The sequence below is a fragment of the Harmonia axyridis genome, chromosome 1, assembly GCF_914767665.1.
Source record: "Harmonia axyridis chromosome 1, icHarAxyr1.1, whole genome shotgun sequence".
NCBI lineage: Eukaryota > Metazoa > Arthropoda > Insecta > Coleoptera > Coccinellidae > Harmonia > Harmonia axyridis.
In genome coordinates, this window is record NC_059501.1 from 16259567 (window position 1) to 16278187 (window position 18621).

At 36.8% G+C, this 18621-nt stretch overlaps 1 protein-coding gene and 1 non-coding gene across 3 annotated transcripts in view; one reads left to right on the forward strand and one right to left on the reverse strand.

Moving 5' to 3' along the window:
• LOC123683162 (synaptogenesis protein syg-2-like) overlaps positions 1–18621 on the forward strand; it is a 554553-nt gene that overhangs the window by 467526 nt on the left and 68406 nt on the right. For both annotated transcript variants that reach the window (XM_045622065.1, XM_045622072.1), the window contains exon 7: positions 2167–2311. In XM_045622065.1, the coding sequence (XP_045478021.1) occupies positions 2167–2311 (145 nt within the window). The remainder of the gene's footprint in view (positions 1–2166; positions 2312–18621) is intronic.
• On the reverse strand, positions 12163–12236 carry Trnat-agu. Its single transcript has one exon. It is a non-coding gene; the product is annotated as a tRNA-Thr (tRNA).

Consider the following 18621-nt stretch of genomic DNA (forward strand, 5'->3'; position numbering starts at 1 on the left):
TTCAGCTCCGCTGCGTTTGTCAACATTCCCCTCAAGTAAAATTTGCAAGCTGCCTGTATAATAAATAACACATGGCAGCCCAATAAATATAAACATAATTCCCTATTACCCTCATTGAAAGAGGGATAAAATCATTATATATTTCTCAAAAACGAAAAACAACACTACCTCCACTTTCGAATGATTTGGAAGCCAATGTTTACACATTCAACATATGTTTTCAAAAACCTTTTTTTTTCATTTTATTCCTTAGAAATTATCAATCACTCCTCGCGCAAAATCTTTCGTTAGTCGTAATAGTTTTCAAAATATTGAAAACAACTGAAAAGAAGAGAAACTTTACATAATCACAATTATGTGAATTATTTTTACTTTGAATATCCTATGCGTAAACTCGATTCATATTTTCGAAGTATGTAGAATAATGTAGCAGTATCTTGCATCTCTTGAATTTGTAAAATATCATAACAGTGTTTCGAATATTATCCCAAGTATTGGATACAAAATTTTGATAACCTTCGTTTTTCAAATTAGAACCCTATTTTTTATGATTGCGTTGGATTCTACGGAGAATTATAAGTAGTGTTCAAACATGATTATGCTCCCAAATTCTGTAATTGAACAGTTATTCTAGATTTTATTAATTTATTATTATTCATAAAGTCAATTTCTCAGCCGATTTCATTGAAATTTGTTATAGTATTGTATCCGATTTGGGTTGTAGATTGTCCCATACGAATTTCAGATTTTCGAAATATCGAAAAATTCAAAAATTCATTAAATAATCTCGCCCTCTATAACAACACCTTTAAATTGGAATAGGTTGAACTAGGTATCGAAATATTTTTCACAAGATTTTGCTGCAGATAATTTCAATTATATTGATTCAAAATTGAAAAACCTCAACTTCTCTCGGAATTCATTGAATTATTGTACACCTGTAAATTTTGAATGAAATCATACTCAAATTATTCAAATATAGTTTCCAGTTCGGCATCTGAATCAGATTCAGATGCAGAAATCGAGGTATTCCAACATTTAAAAACATGAATGCAAGTAAACTTATCGAATCAAAACAACTTCCCTTTTATCTAGGTCCATAAAAAATTTCCACCCAGATGAGAGACCTACTTCAGATCATAAACCGAAATAAATGATTCACAACATTCCTTGAGCTTCAATACAACTAATACCGATAACCGATCTCGCCGATCTCCCAATATGCGCATGCGAATGCGAGGTAATTATTACCCAAGTGCAGTAATCAACAATGTCTGGCATCGAGGCTGCGTCTCAATATGCGCCCGAGCTTACAACGACGTTGTACGTAACTGTGTTTGCCAATCTGTATACGCATTCTCCTTCATTTCTTACCATTACTAACTACTTTTCAGCTAAGCCAGATTCTATTCAGTGATTTCAAGAATAATTGTAAATCCTTTTCAGTTTCATAGTTTTTATTTTTTCGAAGCCTCAGCCATACTCAACAGAACCAGCTTCAATCTGCCTTACGTACTCCTTTATGTAGTTCCTTAAATTCCAGAAACAGACTACTTTGTATTGAAGTGACTCTTTGCTTGCCCGAGAGGGTAGCATCTCTCAGAAGAACGGAACCACTTGGAACTTTTAGAGGTATAAGGTGTATATGGCAGGAAACATTGAATGCCATACTGATGCCATCAGTGATGTTTTCATCAGCTGAAACACCACAAATCCTCTGTCTAGCAAAGAGTCACTACAATTCAACCAGCCTGTTTCTGAATTTTAGGGATTCCATAAAGAAGTACGTTAGTCAGATTGAATCTGGTTCTGTTGAGTATGGCTAAAGGTACGAGATAATGATAACTATGAAACTAAAGAGCATTTTCAATTCTTCTGGAAAACACTGATACACCATAAAAATTTACTGATAACGCCTCGCCTAAGTATGAATTTCTGGATATATCGTCCATCCTAGGTGGCGCTGATCTCCAATCAAATAGAATTTGAAATGGATTGTCCAACTTTATAGAGGATATATAAATAGTTGCAAAAATATTTAGGGTTTTATTCCTTGTCAAAAAATAGGGTGGGCCTTTCATATAAACTTCTTTTTTGCGTATGATTCATGTAAACAAAATACCACTAAAATGTTCTCATATCTGATGGCATCTCCTCTTGTTTCAGACGAGCCCTGACCTGAACACCACAACCAGTGTTCTGACATTCACCCCTACAGTAGAAGATGCTGGTAAATATCTGTCTTGTCGAGGTCAGCAGTCAATGATACCTGATAGCGGTACTGAGGACGGCTGGAAATTGGATATACACCGTAAGTTTCACGTGGCAAATTCATGTGATCATGCGTTGGGAAGTTTCGGCAGCTGAAGGGGCGTTATTGTTTGTATAATATGAAATGAGACGCTTTCATTTTTGATTGCTCGTTCACTGAACAGGGCCTCTATCATTTTATCATAATGTCTGTAATTTTCGAATTTTGAGTGTTCTACTTTTTATAATATGTATAAAACAAGAAGTTTTCATTTTTGATCGCTCGTTCATCGAACAGATCGCTTTATCATTTCGTCACAATGTCTGTTATTTTATAATTTTGAGCCCGTAATGGTCTAAAAAATGATAACTTTTGGACAAGAGGACCTACAAACTGAAAAATTTTAAGGTTCTTTCGGATCTTGAAGGCTACGGTTAAATTAAAAATTTTCGTTTTCCTGTTAGTTCAAAGTTACAGATCGATCAAGGTGAATACCTTTTTGTATTTTGATGTGGAATGACAGTTTCAAACCTCGTGTAAAATTACTCAATATCCCTGAGACCAGCATAGTTGAGATTTTGGTTGTTGGTATGGAATAACAATTTCATGTTTCATATTCCATCATATGAACCATAGAAAGTTCTTTAGAAATACTGAAAAGTATTCCCAATCTTTCTGTGATTACAAATCCGATTGGATTGAGATTTTGCGTGTGAGAATAGAATAATGATTTTGACCCTCTTATGAAATTTTGTATGGTTAGCGTCTTCATAATCATTGAAAATTCAAGCATATTATTGGAAGAAAACTATTATTGTGAGTATTTATAATGCCAGTTTTTCTTGATAACTCAAATTAAGATTCGAAAATTGAAATTTTTATTCTTAACATGCTTAAATGAAGGTCCGATCTCATTTCAAACGAATATATTGTCACGAAAATTAAGTATATTTTTTTCGAATTGTTTTGCCTAATTCTTTATTCCGCACGGAAGTTGAAATTATTTAATATTGATAACTTAAATCTCAAATCTGTCGGCTTTGTGGTCATGGAAATTTTGGATTATTTTTTTGCATATTATCATGATTAAAATTTACATCCAAATTCTCATCACGGATCTGAGAAATTAGTAGGAAGTAAATGTTGAAAGGGAACTAATTCACATTTCAACTTTAGCTTCCTACTAACGTTTGCTTCCGGAAGAAACTCTGGTTGGAACTTGCTGTTTCCTCGTTAGTTCGATTGATGAGAGCATCGGACTAGTGATTCGGGTGTTGCGAGTTCGATTCCCGTTCGAGGAGGTACTTTTTCCGGTATTAAAAAACTTTTTTCGGCAACCGTCCGGGAAGTGCTCACTTCCCGGATGCTTTTTCTCTGAGAAAGTAGCATTTCCCGGCCTAGTCCGGAAAGTACGTACTTCCCGGACTAGGCCGGAAAAGCATCATAGAATCCATAGCAACCGAGATAACGGCTGACAGTTCATATGAAATTAGTTGTCAAAAATTTGCATGTTTTCTTATCGCAATCGCAATAAAATATGGAAAGCAGCAGCGATAGTGTTATTTTACATGGTTGCCGAAAAAATATTGTACGCAACACGCCCGAAAATGGTTTTTTTGGACTCACAGACTTCCAGGACTCGCTTACGCTCGTCCTGGAATTTTGTCTATTCGTCCAAAAAAACCCTATTTTCCGGACTTGTTACGTAAATTACTATTTTGTCATGCCAATGAAAATACTCCTTGAAAAAATAAACATTTAGTTCACGAGATATGCACAAATCGGTTACATATCAATAAACCTATACAGTTTTTCGTAAGAACTTGTTTATCTATAAACTAACATATCTACTTGTAATGGCAGAATCCGGTATGAGGTCCTAAATATTATGACATAAACCTGGCCTATAAACATATCTCCCGGATCAATGAAGCCCAAATATCTCACCATATTTTTCCCGTTGGCCTGTCTCCATCAGTCTGCGAATACAGAACCCTTCCATTTCCGGGGGGCCACTGCTACACGTAAAAATTTTTACTGTGCGGTATGGTCGTAAATAAGTGATCGCTTATAAATGAAGGCCCTTTTTCGGGGGAACGGTTCCTCGTAAAACACGGTTCGTTTTGTCGAGACCTTAGTTGTCAATAGAGCTCTATCCCGGTTCCTTATTAAAACAAATTCAAATCCGGAATCGTGAAATACCTAGAGAGCTTTCGTTCCAAGGACGATGGTGTTTGCGTAAAGAATAGAAGAAGTATACGAGATGACTTTATAAAATTGAACTGTCAAGGGTGGTTCCTTATATGAACTTGTTGATAAAAATGCTCGATGAAACGACATATTTTGAAAACTTCTCATTCATTATTTCCGGTAATACTGCTTCCAACTGTAACAAAAGCTGGATGAATCTTTGTGATTACTGTTGCAATGAAACAATTTTTTTTGTTCTCTGGTTTGACAATTTGCTCTTGTTGAGTTCATTGTTGACCATTCTGATTAATTTAGGTTGTATACAGTTCGAGAGACAAAATCGAATTTGAATACAGATTTGTCCTGAGTGTGCAGACGTAATTGCAGACATTGTGATGAAATGAGAGAGCGATCGGTTTCGAAACGAGTTTTCGAAAAATATTCAATGAAGACCTTGAGGTAATTTGCAGATATATAATAAAATTTCCATTCAGGCCTCAATCATGAAAAAATATTAATAGCAAATTGCGCTCCAATTCCAAGCAATATTTGTTAGTTGTTGTTAGAATATTACTTCATCCGAACAAATTACGAGAGAGACAACCAACCCTACACTTGGAGTATTACTTCATGTCGCCACGGTGGCGCTGCGAGTCTGCGCGCGGCGAGGCCATCGAGAGAGAAAACAAGAATAGATCTTCGATGATCGAGAACAAACGACAGGGACATAACCTTATTCCTTCAGTCCTTCTGTTCTGCCCTTCTGAACTGAGCTTGCTTAGAGACTTACTAGAGAGTTTGAGAATAAACGATTAAAATCATCATCTATGTATAAGTGAATACTCTGTATTTAAAAACCCTTAATATCCAACAGTTGTCAACCATCAATTGTTATGCCATTCACCAAAATGATTTTATTAGAACATTGAATTGTGTATTAGAACTTCTTGAGCACTAGATCAATTATTATTATTGTCGACGTCAGTTGGAACCAGCTTCAATGAGTTCCAGTAACATTCATCCAGCAACACTCTGCTCAAATGAACCGAAGCAGATTTTTCATTTTTACTACACATAATATGACAAAATTGAACAACGAATATATTTTTGAAATTAAGTTACGCAATCAGTGTGCCTCTCTCATAGGAGTTCTCATCCCTATCGGCAACAAAAAACACTCGATTTTCACTCTGTTGTTGCTAATTTTTCACCAGCAAAATTGTTCGGAACAGATGGCAATCACTTGTACCGTTTTCGCTTGACGTTGTCGTAAATGATTTACTTTTCATCACCAGTCACCAACTGTTTCAAAAATGGGTTGATTTTGTTGCGATTCATATCAGATGGAAATTCGGTCCATGATTTTTTTGCATTAACTCGTGTGGTACCCATACATTGAGCTTCTTCTTGAGACCAGCCTGATGCAGCTGGTTCCAAACTGTTTTCTCTAGTCTTTAGCTCTTGGGCAATCAAAACAGTGCTTACATGACGTTCGGACTCGACAATGCCCATGCATCTTATCGATATTTTCGGCAATTGGCCTTTCAGTGCGTGGTGCATTTCTTCCTCCTTATATTATTCTATATTGTATGTCTGCGCAATGGTATCATGATGCCTGCACACTAATTTTGGTTAAAGGAAAGATATTCTCTATTGTATCTTTCTGAAAAACCTACGAATGAGAAAGTTGTATGCACAAGTACCTCGAAAGACCACTGTTACACTAATGCAGGTGCATTTATATTAAGTTTTGTGACGACAATTTCGTCACACATTAAAGATATATTATTATTATTATATAGATTTGACATTATGTCTAATTGCTTTTTGTCGCCACACATCTCTGGAACGGAATCGACGAAAGCAACATTGCGCGTTATTGGTTTTTACAGTAGCAGGAATATTTACATTTCCAGTTTCCTGGTCTGCATTTTCTACTTTATCGAAGAAAAATTGTAATATAAAACATATTTTCTTTGCTAAATTAAATCTTCGGCTCGCTCAAACTTAACCCAGTCAATTTATCACAAATCTGTCAGAAAAGTTTTCATAGTCTTTATCTCATGTTTCTTACGCCATCGGGTGGAAGCCAATTGGACTCATACATCGCGAGATACACATAACTAAAGCCACCTATCGAAAAAATGATCACTACACCTAATGAGAACTTTCAAACCATTATCTCACAACGTAGAGTAGATTCCTGATTGATCGTGTTTACGAATTGATGTTTTCATGAAGATATTTCAGTGGTCTTTTTTTCACATGTCCAAATCTGACATTTTGGTGATTTCAACTAATAGCAATGCATTATTTCAGCCTATCATTCGAGATTATACCGATAATACTACTTCCTCGTCGATAACACCTTGTTTACATTGAAACGTCAAAATTTTATTGACAGCTTCAAGTTCATCATTAAAAAATGAACACAAATCGATTCAGTGCCATCACCCAAGAGAAGATCGAACATTCAAATTATTGAAAAAAATAATCTCCTCGTTCTTCAAATCTTATCAGATATTTTTTTATTATTACCACTCAAACTTGTTTATTTGGGGCAAAAACATCCAAACAAATCGAATTAGTTAGTTTGTTTTCATATTTTTGCCAAATAAATAACTTTTCGTCGAAAAAAAAAATATCGATAATATTCGAAGCACTCGTGGTTACTACCTTTGACAATCAACGTTTTCTAATATTCAAGTCATCCCTTCAAACGTGATCCTAGCCAAGTAATGAAGCGAGAATTCTTTATACGCATCAACGTGAACCTCCACATCACGCTCCCGCTCTATCTAAGCCCGCAAATTACACAAGTGAAGAGAAACTTGGTTAAGTAGGTTTAACTCCCGTCATAAACTAAAAACCGCATAATAACATTTTTTCCGCACCGAGGCGGCTTAATTAGCCTGCGCGGTGTGTATAAAAGCTCGGAAAGAAAATCCCCAATTCGTTCCGAAATTTATGTTTCACGACATGAGCATGAAGTTTGGAGTTGGCCGAGTTTATTTCATTAATTCGAAGTTGCAGCTGTATTCTGAAGAGCAGAAAATTCGCCCTTAATCTTGCATGAAAACTCTGAATCTAATTCGTTCCTTTTCTTTTGGTCTGACTTCTTCCCCATTCTTGCTTAAAAAATTATTTAACAGCGTTCGTGCCGAAGAAAAAATGAATTATATTCTCGAGGAACTGTTTCAATTTTTTTTACCCTGGAGTTATCACTTCATACATTCTTTTTCGTGATGAATTTAGTATGAGTGATTGAAGTACACATCAAAGAATATACTTGTGAATGTTTCAAATTCATTATGTTGATTTTCGTGTTGTATATATTCGGGAAGTTTCATTTTTTTTAATCTGCTTCTCCGAGTTAATTGATTGAACTTTTCAATTTTATGAATCAGATTTACAATACAGTAACCGATTTTTTTCTTTCGTTAATCTCTGTAATCGATAAAGAAAAATAATTTCAACTCTTCAACTCAAATTAGAAAAGAGGTCTATCTCAATTTTTCGATTACTCCAGCTGAGCTGATTCCAAATATGTATGACAGGTTGTTCCAATTGGTACAGGGTGGACGAAAATACAATAGTTTTGTGTATGCTCATAAAGTGACGCGTAACATTCTTTATTAGTTAAATTAACAATATCAAAAATACTCATTGTCTAGCGGCAATTGGTTTGAATGTAACACCCTGTGGTTTGTTACATTTTAAGATTAATAAAAATGAGCTGTTTCCAAACATGTTTGGTCCTTGTGGTCTAGCAGACAGAATATGAAAGAAATTATTTCTTATTTTAATACATTTTGATTAATCTGAAAATGTAACAAACTACAGGGTCTTACATTCAAACCAATTGCCGCTTGACAATAAGTATTATTGATAATATTGTTAATTTAACTAATAAAGAATGTTACGCGTTACTTTATGAGCACACACAAAACTATTGTATTTTTGTGCACCCTGTACCAATTGGAATCAACATGTGATACATTTTTGGAATCAGCTCAGCTAGAGTAATCGGAAAATTGAGACAAAATGGGGTGTTTCATTCGAAAAAATGATGGTTACTTCATCACTCGAAAATAATTCACCCTGTATATTAGATTATTATTTTTTTTTGGAGAGGCTTACAACAGGCGGATTTAACGTCCAGGCTTACGCCGACGACATAGTGGTGACGGTTAGAGGCAAGCATGTGGGCCCAATAAGTAGCCGAATGCAACTTGCTCTCAAAACTATTGAAAATTGGTGCGGGGAAGAGGGGCTTACTGTCAACCCCTCGAAAACATCAATAATCCCGTTCACTAGAAGAAGGAATCTCGACCTCAGAGCTCTGGTCTTAAATGGTCAGACTCTGCACTTCTCTAGTGAGTGTAAATATCTGGGTGTTACCCTGGACAGTAAACTGAACTGGGGGAAACATATAGATAAGACTCTTTCCAGAGCCACGGCGGCTATGTGGGCATGCAAAAGACTCTTTGGAAAGACATGGGGAGTGAAACCGAAAATGGTACTGTGGTTATACACAGCGGTGGTACGCCCTATTGTCACCTATGCATCTCTAGCATGGTGGACAAAAACCGAGGAGGTCACCACACGCATCAGGTTGCAGAAAATGCAAAGGCTGGCGTGCATTGGTGTCACAGGAGCTATGCGCACAGCTCCTACGGCAGCGCTGGAGGTCATACTAGACTTGCCTCCCTTACACCTACATGTAAGGAAATATAGCCTGCTCGAAGCAATAAGGATTTCCCATAATGGAAAGCTCCTTCCTGGGAACTGGGTTGGACATATGAGGATACTGAATCAACTAGATTCAAACCTCCTCGCAAAACCATCAGATATTATGCCAACCACCTACGATTTTGAAACGCCCTTTGAAACGGTTATAAATGACCGTCATAGAGCAATAAGTTTCATAAATCGTCTAGACAAAAAGTCATCCATATGGTTTACAGATGGATCAAAAACAGAGAAGGGCACCGGCATTGGGATATATGGACCTAGACTGAGGATCTCTAAAGCCCTAGGAAGTGAGCCCTCGATTCTACAAGCCGAGATAATGGCTCTTTATGTATGCGCCCAGGAGTGTCTCAAAATGAACCTCAAAGGGGCGCATATCTACATCACCACGGACAGCCAAGCCACGCTGAGATCCCTGGAATCGTGTTGTCAGGGGTCTCTGCTGACTTGGGAGTGCCGTAACACCATAAAGCAACTGGCCAGAGGAAACAAGGTGACTCTACTATGGGTACCAGGGCACTGTGGTGTTGAAGGAAATGAGAGAGCGGACGAGCTTGCAAAAAGTGCATCTAGGCTAAGACCTGCTGGACCTGAGCCTTTCTGTGGGATAGGAAAAGACCAATACAAAGCTGCGGTCCAGCTATGGGAGTTGAACAGTAGGACAATCCACTGGACTAACACTCCTAGACTTGCTCAGGCAAAGAAATTCGTGAAGATTTCACCTACTTACACCAGAAAACTCCTGAAGCTGTCACGAGCGGAGCTTCGGGTGATGGTGGGACTGCTGACGGGGCACTGTCGGTACAAACATCATTTGTACCGTATGGGTAAGTCAGCAGACGAGATTTGCAGGCTCTGTGGATCGGAAGTAGAAACTTCTGAACACTTGATATGCAAGTGTCCAGAGCTGGCTGGCTTAAGAACCATTCACATGGGCAAGCCGGTCCTGGATACCAGAGAGGTAATGGCCAAGGCCCCTAGGGAGGTTGTCAATTTTATTAACGTCGTTGACGACCTCCCTGGGTTTCTATGAATGAGTAGGGTAGTGAACAAAAGATCTGCATGGTCGCAGTTCCCGGAAGGCTCACCGAAGCAAAACGACCCCAGTTCAAATAATAATAAATAAATAATAATAATAGATTATTATTTTAAAATACGGTAAATTAAAATCGAAAATCGACGTGTTTCAGGATTATTTCTCAAAATGTTCTGTTTAGCTAAAAATGAATTTGTTCCATACTTTACGGACAGAGTATATAATGTACTCGTATTATCAAGACGTTATTGTTTTTTATTTTTCAAGCGATATTGTTCCAAAAATCATTAGTGACATTTTATTGTATCATTAAGTTTCAATGATATGACATTTCAATTGAAGTACCTATTGTTTTCTGAAGATTTGGTTTTAGAAGTATAAAGGTTTATGCGAAATTTTATGGAGGAAATTACTTGAATACGAATTTGAATCAACGTGCAAAATCTTTCATTTTACGTCATTACTTTCCTCATTTTTTTTTTGTGTTTTCTTCAAAAATTATCTGGACCTGTCGAAGAGATTTCCAGAAGATTCTTCATTTTGCTTGGTAAAACTCTGTGCAGGAACGAATGTTTGATGAATTTCAAAGATAACTTTCTTTCAAAAGTTGTAAACATTTCCAGGCAAGTATATTTTGTATTCAGGAACACCGATATCCGAATTCAAAAGACGGAGGGAGCACTTCCTCAATGTAGTAGAAAATATCTGGGCCGTATATTCAGAATATTCCGAAATATTTTATAACCGTTCATTCCTTGCATTATAAGGAGAAATGAAATGTAAGGTTTTGTATTTTCGAGTTAAGAGGGTCATAAACATCGCGAAACGGCGTCGTCAGCTCTGTTTGTGAAAAAATCGCTCCGACCGTTTTTACACTTGTTTCACTTTGTTTATGCAAATTTATTTTATGGCCAGACACTTCGGCGTGTGCTGCCGACGCTCCGTAGACATGTCGTTCTATCAATGCGAGATTATTCACATTTAGCTCGATCTGGTCGTAAATCGGCGCGTTCGAAAACAAAGATTCGGCGAAAAAATATCGATGATATGCAACGTCCTATTGAACTGGATGGAAAAACAGAACATTTCGATTTCAATCGAGGTATTTCAGGATTCAACAAAAAAAAAAAGAAAAAGACTTGTGTCAACAGAGCAGTCATGCAAATATTCACGAAACGGATGGTTGATCCTATTTGACATTGTTTTTCAAAAAAAAAATTCTGCACGCCTGTAAAGAAGATACAAAGACCTTGCCAAAAAATACCACATGACACAATTGCCCTATTTGAAAAATTTAGTGGGTTGATGGGGATGGCACAAGGTGCAAAAAATCCTTCAAAAATGCATAAAATTTGGTAAAAATGAAACAAAAATTGACCTGTTTCAGGATTCTGTTGCCAAATATTTTTCTGATCATCATCAATTTGACGCGCACTGTATATAGCCCAACTAAAAAAAACAATTATTGGGTCAAAAAACCCAAAGCTTTGTGTTAACTTTTTCTCATTTATTCTTATTTTTTAAGAGTCAGCAGTTTTGTGAATTGTTTTTCAGCGGAATACCTTTACAAGCTCGTAGCACAATTTTTTGCTCATTTTTTCATCGAAAGAAACGAAAATACTGGCTGATTTCTTTTTAATTTAGCGATATCCTGGGAAATCCGAAGGATTTTTGTGAAAATATCAACGGCATGAGTCGAACGAAAAAAGGGAATAGATTCCTTGAATAATTTTAGGAGAAAATAGTCCCATGAACATGGTGCCACAAACGTCTCGTTTTCGAGAAACAGGGCATTAATTTCAAGCTGGTTTAACAAAAATCACATATGTCGAAATTCAAAGTACCGAATGTTCGGTCATGAACAACAGGAAGGAATTATAATAGCATAATATTCTATGGCTAACAGACAATTTTTCAATTCCGGAAAAATAACCTCCTCGAACGGGACTCGAACCCGTAACCTCCGAATCACTAGTCCAGCGCTCTCACCAACTGAGCTACCAAGGAACTTTCAACTTCCTCATGGTCTCATCTTCACGAGGAAATACAACACAGAAATATTATTACTGAATTTTCAAACAATTAACCTCTCAGTCCACGTGAATACAAGGAAGAAATACAAGTACCTGCTGCAGGATAACGCGAAAGATTTCGAAGACTAAGTAGCAATTTCGACAGAATCAGCATCCTAAATTAAGTTGGTGGGCATCGATCTAGACCTAGACAATTTTTTTTTTGTTTCCCCTTGATCCTAATGCTCCATTAGGTTGTTATATTGAGTCTAAGTTTCTCAAAAATATAATCGTTGACCATGTATCTGATAACATACAAATGGGTCAAACGTCACCACATGCTCATACGTACCCAAGAGACAAAGGGAGGTTGATCGACAAATACACCCCAACATGTGAAATTTAATGACTAATCAGACCTTAATCCATCATACCTGTTCGACTCGTTGAATTGCAGTAATGAGTTCCGCAAACATGAACCGAGGTTCCTACCTACAAGATCAGAGGCTTTGGCTTAGTTACAAGCATTAATTCCATCCAATCCTGAATCAGTGTGGTAATGAGTCACTATTTTGGAAAACATCATTGAATTAATTGACATTATTTCATCCGATATTTCGACTATAACAAAAATTCATTATTTTCCATCTGATCTGTGTCAATAAAAATGAGCAGTATATTATAGAAACAATATAGACATCGACGCGTACACATACAAATGGCGGAATCTGAACATTTCTCATTATGAAAATTCAAAAGAAGCATTGACTTGACGTGAAAAGCTTTTGAGCTTTCGCTTATGCGTGCGACTATAATGCCTTTGGAACCCATAGAACAGTATTCACACATATCAGGTGTAGTTAAAAGAAGTCCATTATTTTTTCGATAGATGGCTTCCGGCGTCAACTCTATCTCGCGTTGGGTAAGTCCGATCGGGTTCCATTAGATGGCGTTAGAAAGATGAGATTTCTTACTACAAGAACTTTTGTGACAGTTTTGTGATTAGTTGAATCAGTTAAGTTTGAGCGTCACAGATGGACACTAGCTAATGAAAATACGCTTTATTTTACAGTTTTTCTTCGATAAAGGCGAAAATGCGAACCAGGCGATTCCATTCCAGTCAAGTCCACCACGCACTAGAAGGCCAATTGTCGAAAGTATCGAAAAAATCATGAACATTGTCGAGTCTGACCGTAATGTGATCACTATTTCAATTGCCCAAGAGCTAGAGAATGCAAAAAAACCGTTTGGAACCATTTGCATAAGGCTGGTCTCAAGAAGAAACTCGATGTATGGGACCACACGAGTTAAAGCAGAAAATCTCATAAACCGAATTTCCACCTGCGAATCGCTGCTGAATCCCAAGAAAATCGACCCATTTTTGAAACAGTTGGTGAGTGGTGATGAGAATCACTTACGACAACGTCAAGCGAAAACGGTGATGGCCAAGCCAGGATCGACGACCAGGAAGATTTTGCTGTGTGTTTGGTGGGATCGGCCAAGAATTATCTACAAGTTGCTCCGCTACGGCACAACTATTAACTCGGAACTGTACTGTATACAATTTGACCGTCTGAAGAAAACAATCGCCGAGAAGCGACCAGGCTACACACATCGACAGTGACTCGCTTTCGGGAAGTTTTTATGCATCCACTTTATAGTCCGGACCTGACACCAAGTGCTTACCATCTGTTCCTGTTCTTTGCGAACAATTTTACTGTGAAAAATTCTCTCCAACAGAGACTTGTAAAAATTGACTAAATTTTTTGCCAATAGGGGCTACGGCCTGAAATAGAATGCTATTTCCTTCAAAATGGCAACAAATTATAGAACAAATTAGAGAGTTATTGTGGTGTATGCAAGGTTTGAATTTTTCTCAATTTTCCCAAACATTCTGCATTCTTAACTTAAATTCCTTGATTTTCATCAAAAAATTTGTATCGGATTCTTAAACCATTAAATCTGAAACAATCAATTTTTGAGGATCTGGAAGGAGATCTGGTTGTGATTTGATTTGGATTTCCCGTCAACTTTCTTTGTTAACTGATTCTAAAACGTAGATAGGCTCATTTTAAAGATTTTTCCATGACTATTCTCAAGGTTAGTTCAGGCTAGCCAAGACAATAACAACATTTGATCTTTTCAATTTCATGGAATTCAAAAACTGATAGTCAAAGTTTCAAACCTTTTTGGGAGATTTACAACATAAAATTAATAGCATCTGATGGGGAAATGATTCCAAACATAATAATTGAGAGGTTATTGAACACACATAATATGAACAGATAATTCTGTGTGAACATCGCTTAGTATGGAATTCAAAATTTCTCATAAGAGTATTCTGAGAGCTTGCTAGGAATAATGAATTCCTGAACAAAATTTGCAGCATTTAATTGTGTTGCCTTCTCCCTACTATTCTGACGAAAAGTTTCACTATGAAAACCCCCCAAGTAGGAACTTCCATGCATATGTTAATTAGTTCAGTGCTCAGGAGGGATGTGTCTGGATGAGATACATAATGATTAACACTTAATATAAAACAGTTAACAAACACAACTTGCAATCGAGAGTTATGTAAGATGCAGCCCACTTATCATTTATCAGAGCAGCCACATATCACGTTTCACCGCAATATCTATTCTTCCAAATAATGAAAATAAATCAATAAAATCACTGCGATCTAAAGTCGTGCCCCACGCCACTATTTCACTGAAAGATTCCAGGTCTCGACCTATACCAACCCATAATTACACCTTGAGCCCTCTTACGTGACCAAAACAAGATAATCTAGTGCCTCAGTTTCATTGTGGCGACATATATTTATGGGAATATGTAAATAGACCAACTATCTAAACATCATGTTTGTTTAGGGGTATATCAATACCCCAAACACCTATGTATTATGCGGTTTAAACTAGTCACGAATGCTGAAGTTGGAGGAATTATGGAGATTTCCAAAATGATCCTCGACTCAGGGGACTTTCAACCGGATGATTATTTAGTTTCAAATTGTAGAGTGAAAGCCAGGTTTAGACTGAGTTACGGTGCCGTAGTTATTCGTATGACTGGAAATAAGCTGTTGAGTTCGGATGATGTCATGAACTATAATTCTGAAAAGTGCGCATTGAGATCAGCTTTCATTTTTGCCATGCATTGTTTTTTGGGGCGAGACTGAATATTTAATAATTTCAGTTGAGCTGCAAAAAATGGCTCTCCGTAGAGAACTAATTGTTTTTCCGCAAAAGGCTTCCATGACAAGAAAAAATTGCAGCGCAGCTGAGAGATCAAGAAAAATGTGAAGCTTTATTTCTTTTACCGATTTTGTGCAATGCCAAGTCGAATACAGATATTGACAATTCCACAATTCAATTTTCAGAACCATAATAATATCACTACTATTTATCATATTTTTCGACAATTTTGACAACCAATAAAGAAGAAGGTCCAAAGAAGGTTCACCAAAATCCCTATATCACTTCGAAATAAATCATACGAAGAAAGACTCAGTATACTAAACTTGACTTCCCCACATGACAGAAGAATCAGAGGCGACATTATCGAGACATTCAAGATCCTTCGCGGTCACTACCTCTGTAAAATGGAAATTTTCCATATGAATTCAAATCGAAACCTGAGGGGTCACGGTTACAAATTTTTAGCTGAGCATTGCAGATTGAATGTACGGAAAAATTTCCTCACTAACCGTGTAGTGGACAGATGAAATTCTTTGGACAATAGTGTGATAAGTGTAAAATCTTTAAGAGTAGAATATCTTCAATTCATCAGTTGTGACATAGCAATCAATCGGTTTAATTGCCTTTTGCAATGCAATAATAAAGAAATGAATTTTTACATGAAAATATTATACAAAAAGTCTTGTCAAAGGCTGAAAATGCGGTTCTTCTGAGATTAAAAAACAAAGACGTAAAACGTTTTTTGAATTCTTGCATGCGGTAAAAAAGGACGGTAAATCAGAGAAACGTTTAATATTGCTTCACTCATCCTGAAAAGTGGTGGGATCTCAAAAACGCTGAGGAAAAAAGAATAGTTCAACTTTGGCAGATCACGAGAATGCTGCGGGGTATAAAACCTTTTTGGCGAATTGTTCTCCAACCAAGGTACAGGTGTGCCTCTTCCAGGGGTTTTGTGTTTCATCCCGATATCGCTGTTGGACTCATCGGTTAGGCTATCCAGCGATCTCTACCTAGGACACATCCTCTCACACCATCGTGAGAGGTGACCCTGTTGCAACGCAACGACCCCCTTTCAATACGCTGGCGCCGATGTAGACTGGCGCGAGCACCCATAACGCCATCAGTGAGCAGACAGATTCACTACACCTTATTATATTTCAATCTTTTCCACATAAAGTAGGAAATATAGCAATTATTATTTTAGTCGAATGGTATAAAGCGCCGACCAGGCACAACTAAACATGTTTTAAATACTATAAGAATCCAGTATTCAGAATATCTGGCATAAATGAAAGTTCCCCTCAGCAAGGAGTGAAAAAATGTATTGCAAGGGAACTTTTTCATTTCTACACTGAGAGACTGAATAAAATTCCAGGTGCTTCAAGAATATTCACTCTATAAGAAATACATAAAGAAACAAAAATACAGCTATTGATGCTGTTTGGTGTAGAAGGATCATAAAACGCTTCGAGCGTTTCATTGTCAAACTGATATAATTGAACTATCGTCTATGTTTTCCTTCTACCTTAGTGCTCTTCGAATTAGCATTGTTTCAACCAAAACTGTGAGGAGTATAATGACGCAATTGTCAAGTTTATGTTCCTCGGTCATATTAACGAACGGGGTTTCCAAAGAACATAGAAATGCACTTCGAGTTATTCCCATTAATAAACTGTAAATAAGGGAACGAAGTGAAAATATCACTTCGGATGTGGTTCAGAGAACTCGTCTAATAAATATGTATGGAACTTGTTCTTCCCGGCACTAAATGGAAATTATGCGTTATCTGAGTAACCGGCTAGAAAAACAACTGGAATTATACGCCCTGCGCGTATGCAAAACAGTTATTTTTGCGACCATATGTTATGCGGTTTCGTCCCAGGCAGAAAATATCGGGAAAATTCATAATTTTTCCATTCATCTCCCGTTATATTTATGACATAACCGGAATAAGCAAAACCGCATATAGAATACCTTAATTTCATTTCGTAAAAGGGCACTTTTTTTGGTCCAGTGAAATATCGGTCCGTTGTTATCGATTTTCATGGAGCTCTTGATGGTTGGGACGTGAAAACGTAAACAAGGAAAGTTTTAATTGTGTCTATGTCTCTGGTGTGTGCTGGAGAATAAAAACTCGAGATCTATGCCCACTTCGAAGATTTCTTTGCCCTGGAAATTGAGATATATACATGTTTGTTATGTTCGAGGTCTCAAAAGTTATCGATATCGCCGCAACTCTTCGACTATTCGTTCATTTCCGATAAATGACTATGAGTTCGCAAAACATCATAATATGAGATTATACTCTGAGTCAATAGTTATAGCTTGATAATTTTTTCAATGTCGGATTTTGAATGAAAAAGTCACATTAAAATTTGTAATAAATCACTTGCAAACTCATGCTTTCTCTTCCAAAGCAAAATATCTCGAAACGTGAGAAACAAAATTAATTCATCAATTGAATGAAGATCCAGTGATGAGATTTTAATCCAGGGTCGTTAGTGCTAAAATTCGAAGGAAAATTTGAAAAATTCATATTTCAGAAACTATAAGTTCTATAGGAATTCGTGGTAGAGTATATAAATATAAGGTATCTAGAATTTATATTTTCAATTTCATGATTGTGTTAGTGATTTTTTGAGGAATGATTTTTTTCTAATTTTTTTTCAGAATTTTCTGCTTTAATACAAAAATCGTTTTCTCGAGTCAACTAACTCTTATAGTTTCCGAGGAAAGCTCCGTACGTAATTCATTTTTTTGTTTTACATCAAACATTTCGATTTACGAAGAATCTACTTTATTTTCGAACGATATGGTCATACAACACATCCCTCGGTTGGCTACTTCGACTATCAATATCAAGGCGCAGTGCATCCCTCTGACCATCCCCACTTTGCCATTGAAAGACTCGTTCATTCGATATCATATCAGGCAGATGTTTTGGATTGTTGCACTCTTCCACTAGACCATGAGTGTTTCCTGAAATATCGTTGAATATCTTATATTTCCAACTCTTCATGTGGTCTTCAATTATCTAATGAATAAACAAGCGCTTAAAAGTTAGTGCTTCATTCGATATTGGATTTTTTGCTTGAATTTCGTATAGTTCTGATGATGCCATGAAATTCTGCACGACGTTTGCTATGGTTATTCTAACTATATGTATATGCGAAATCTCAACATTTT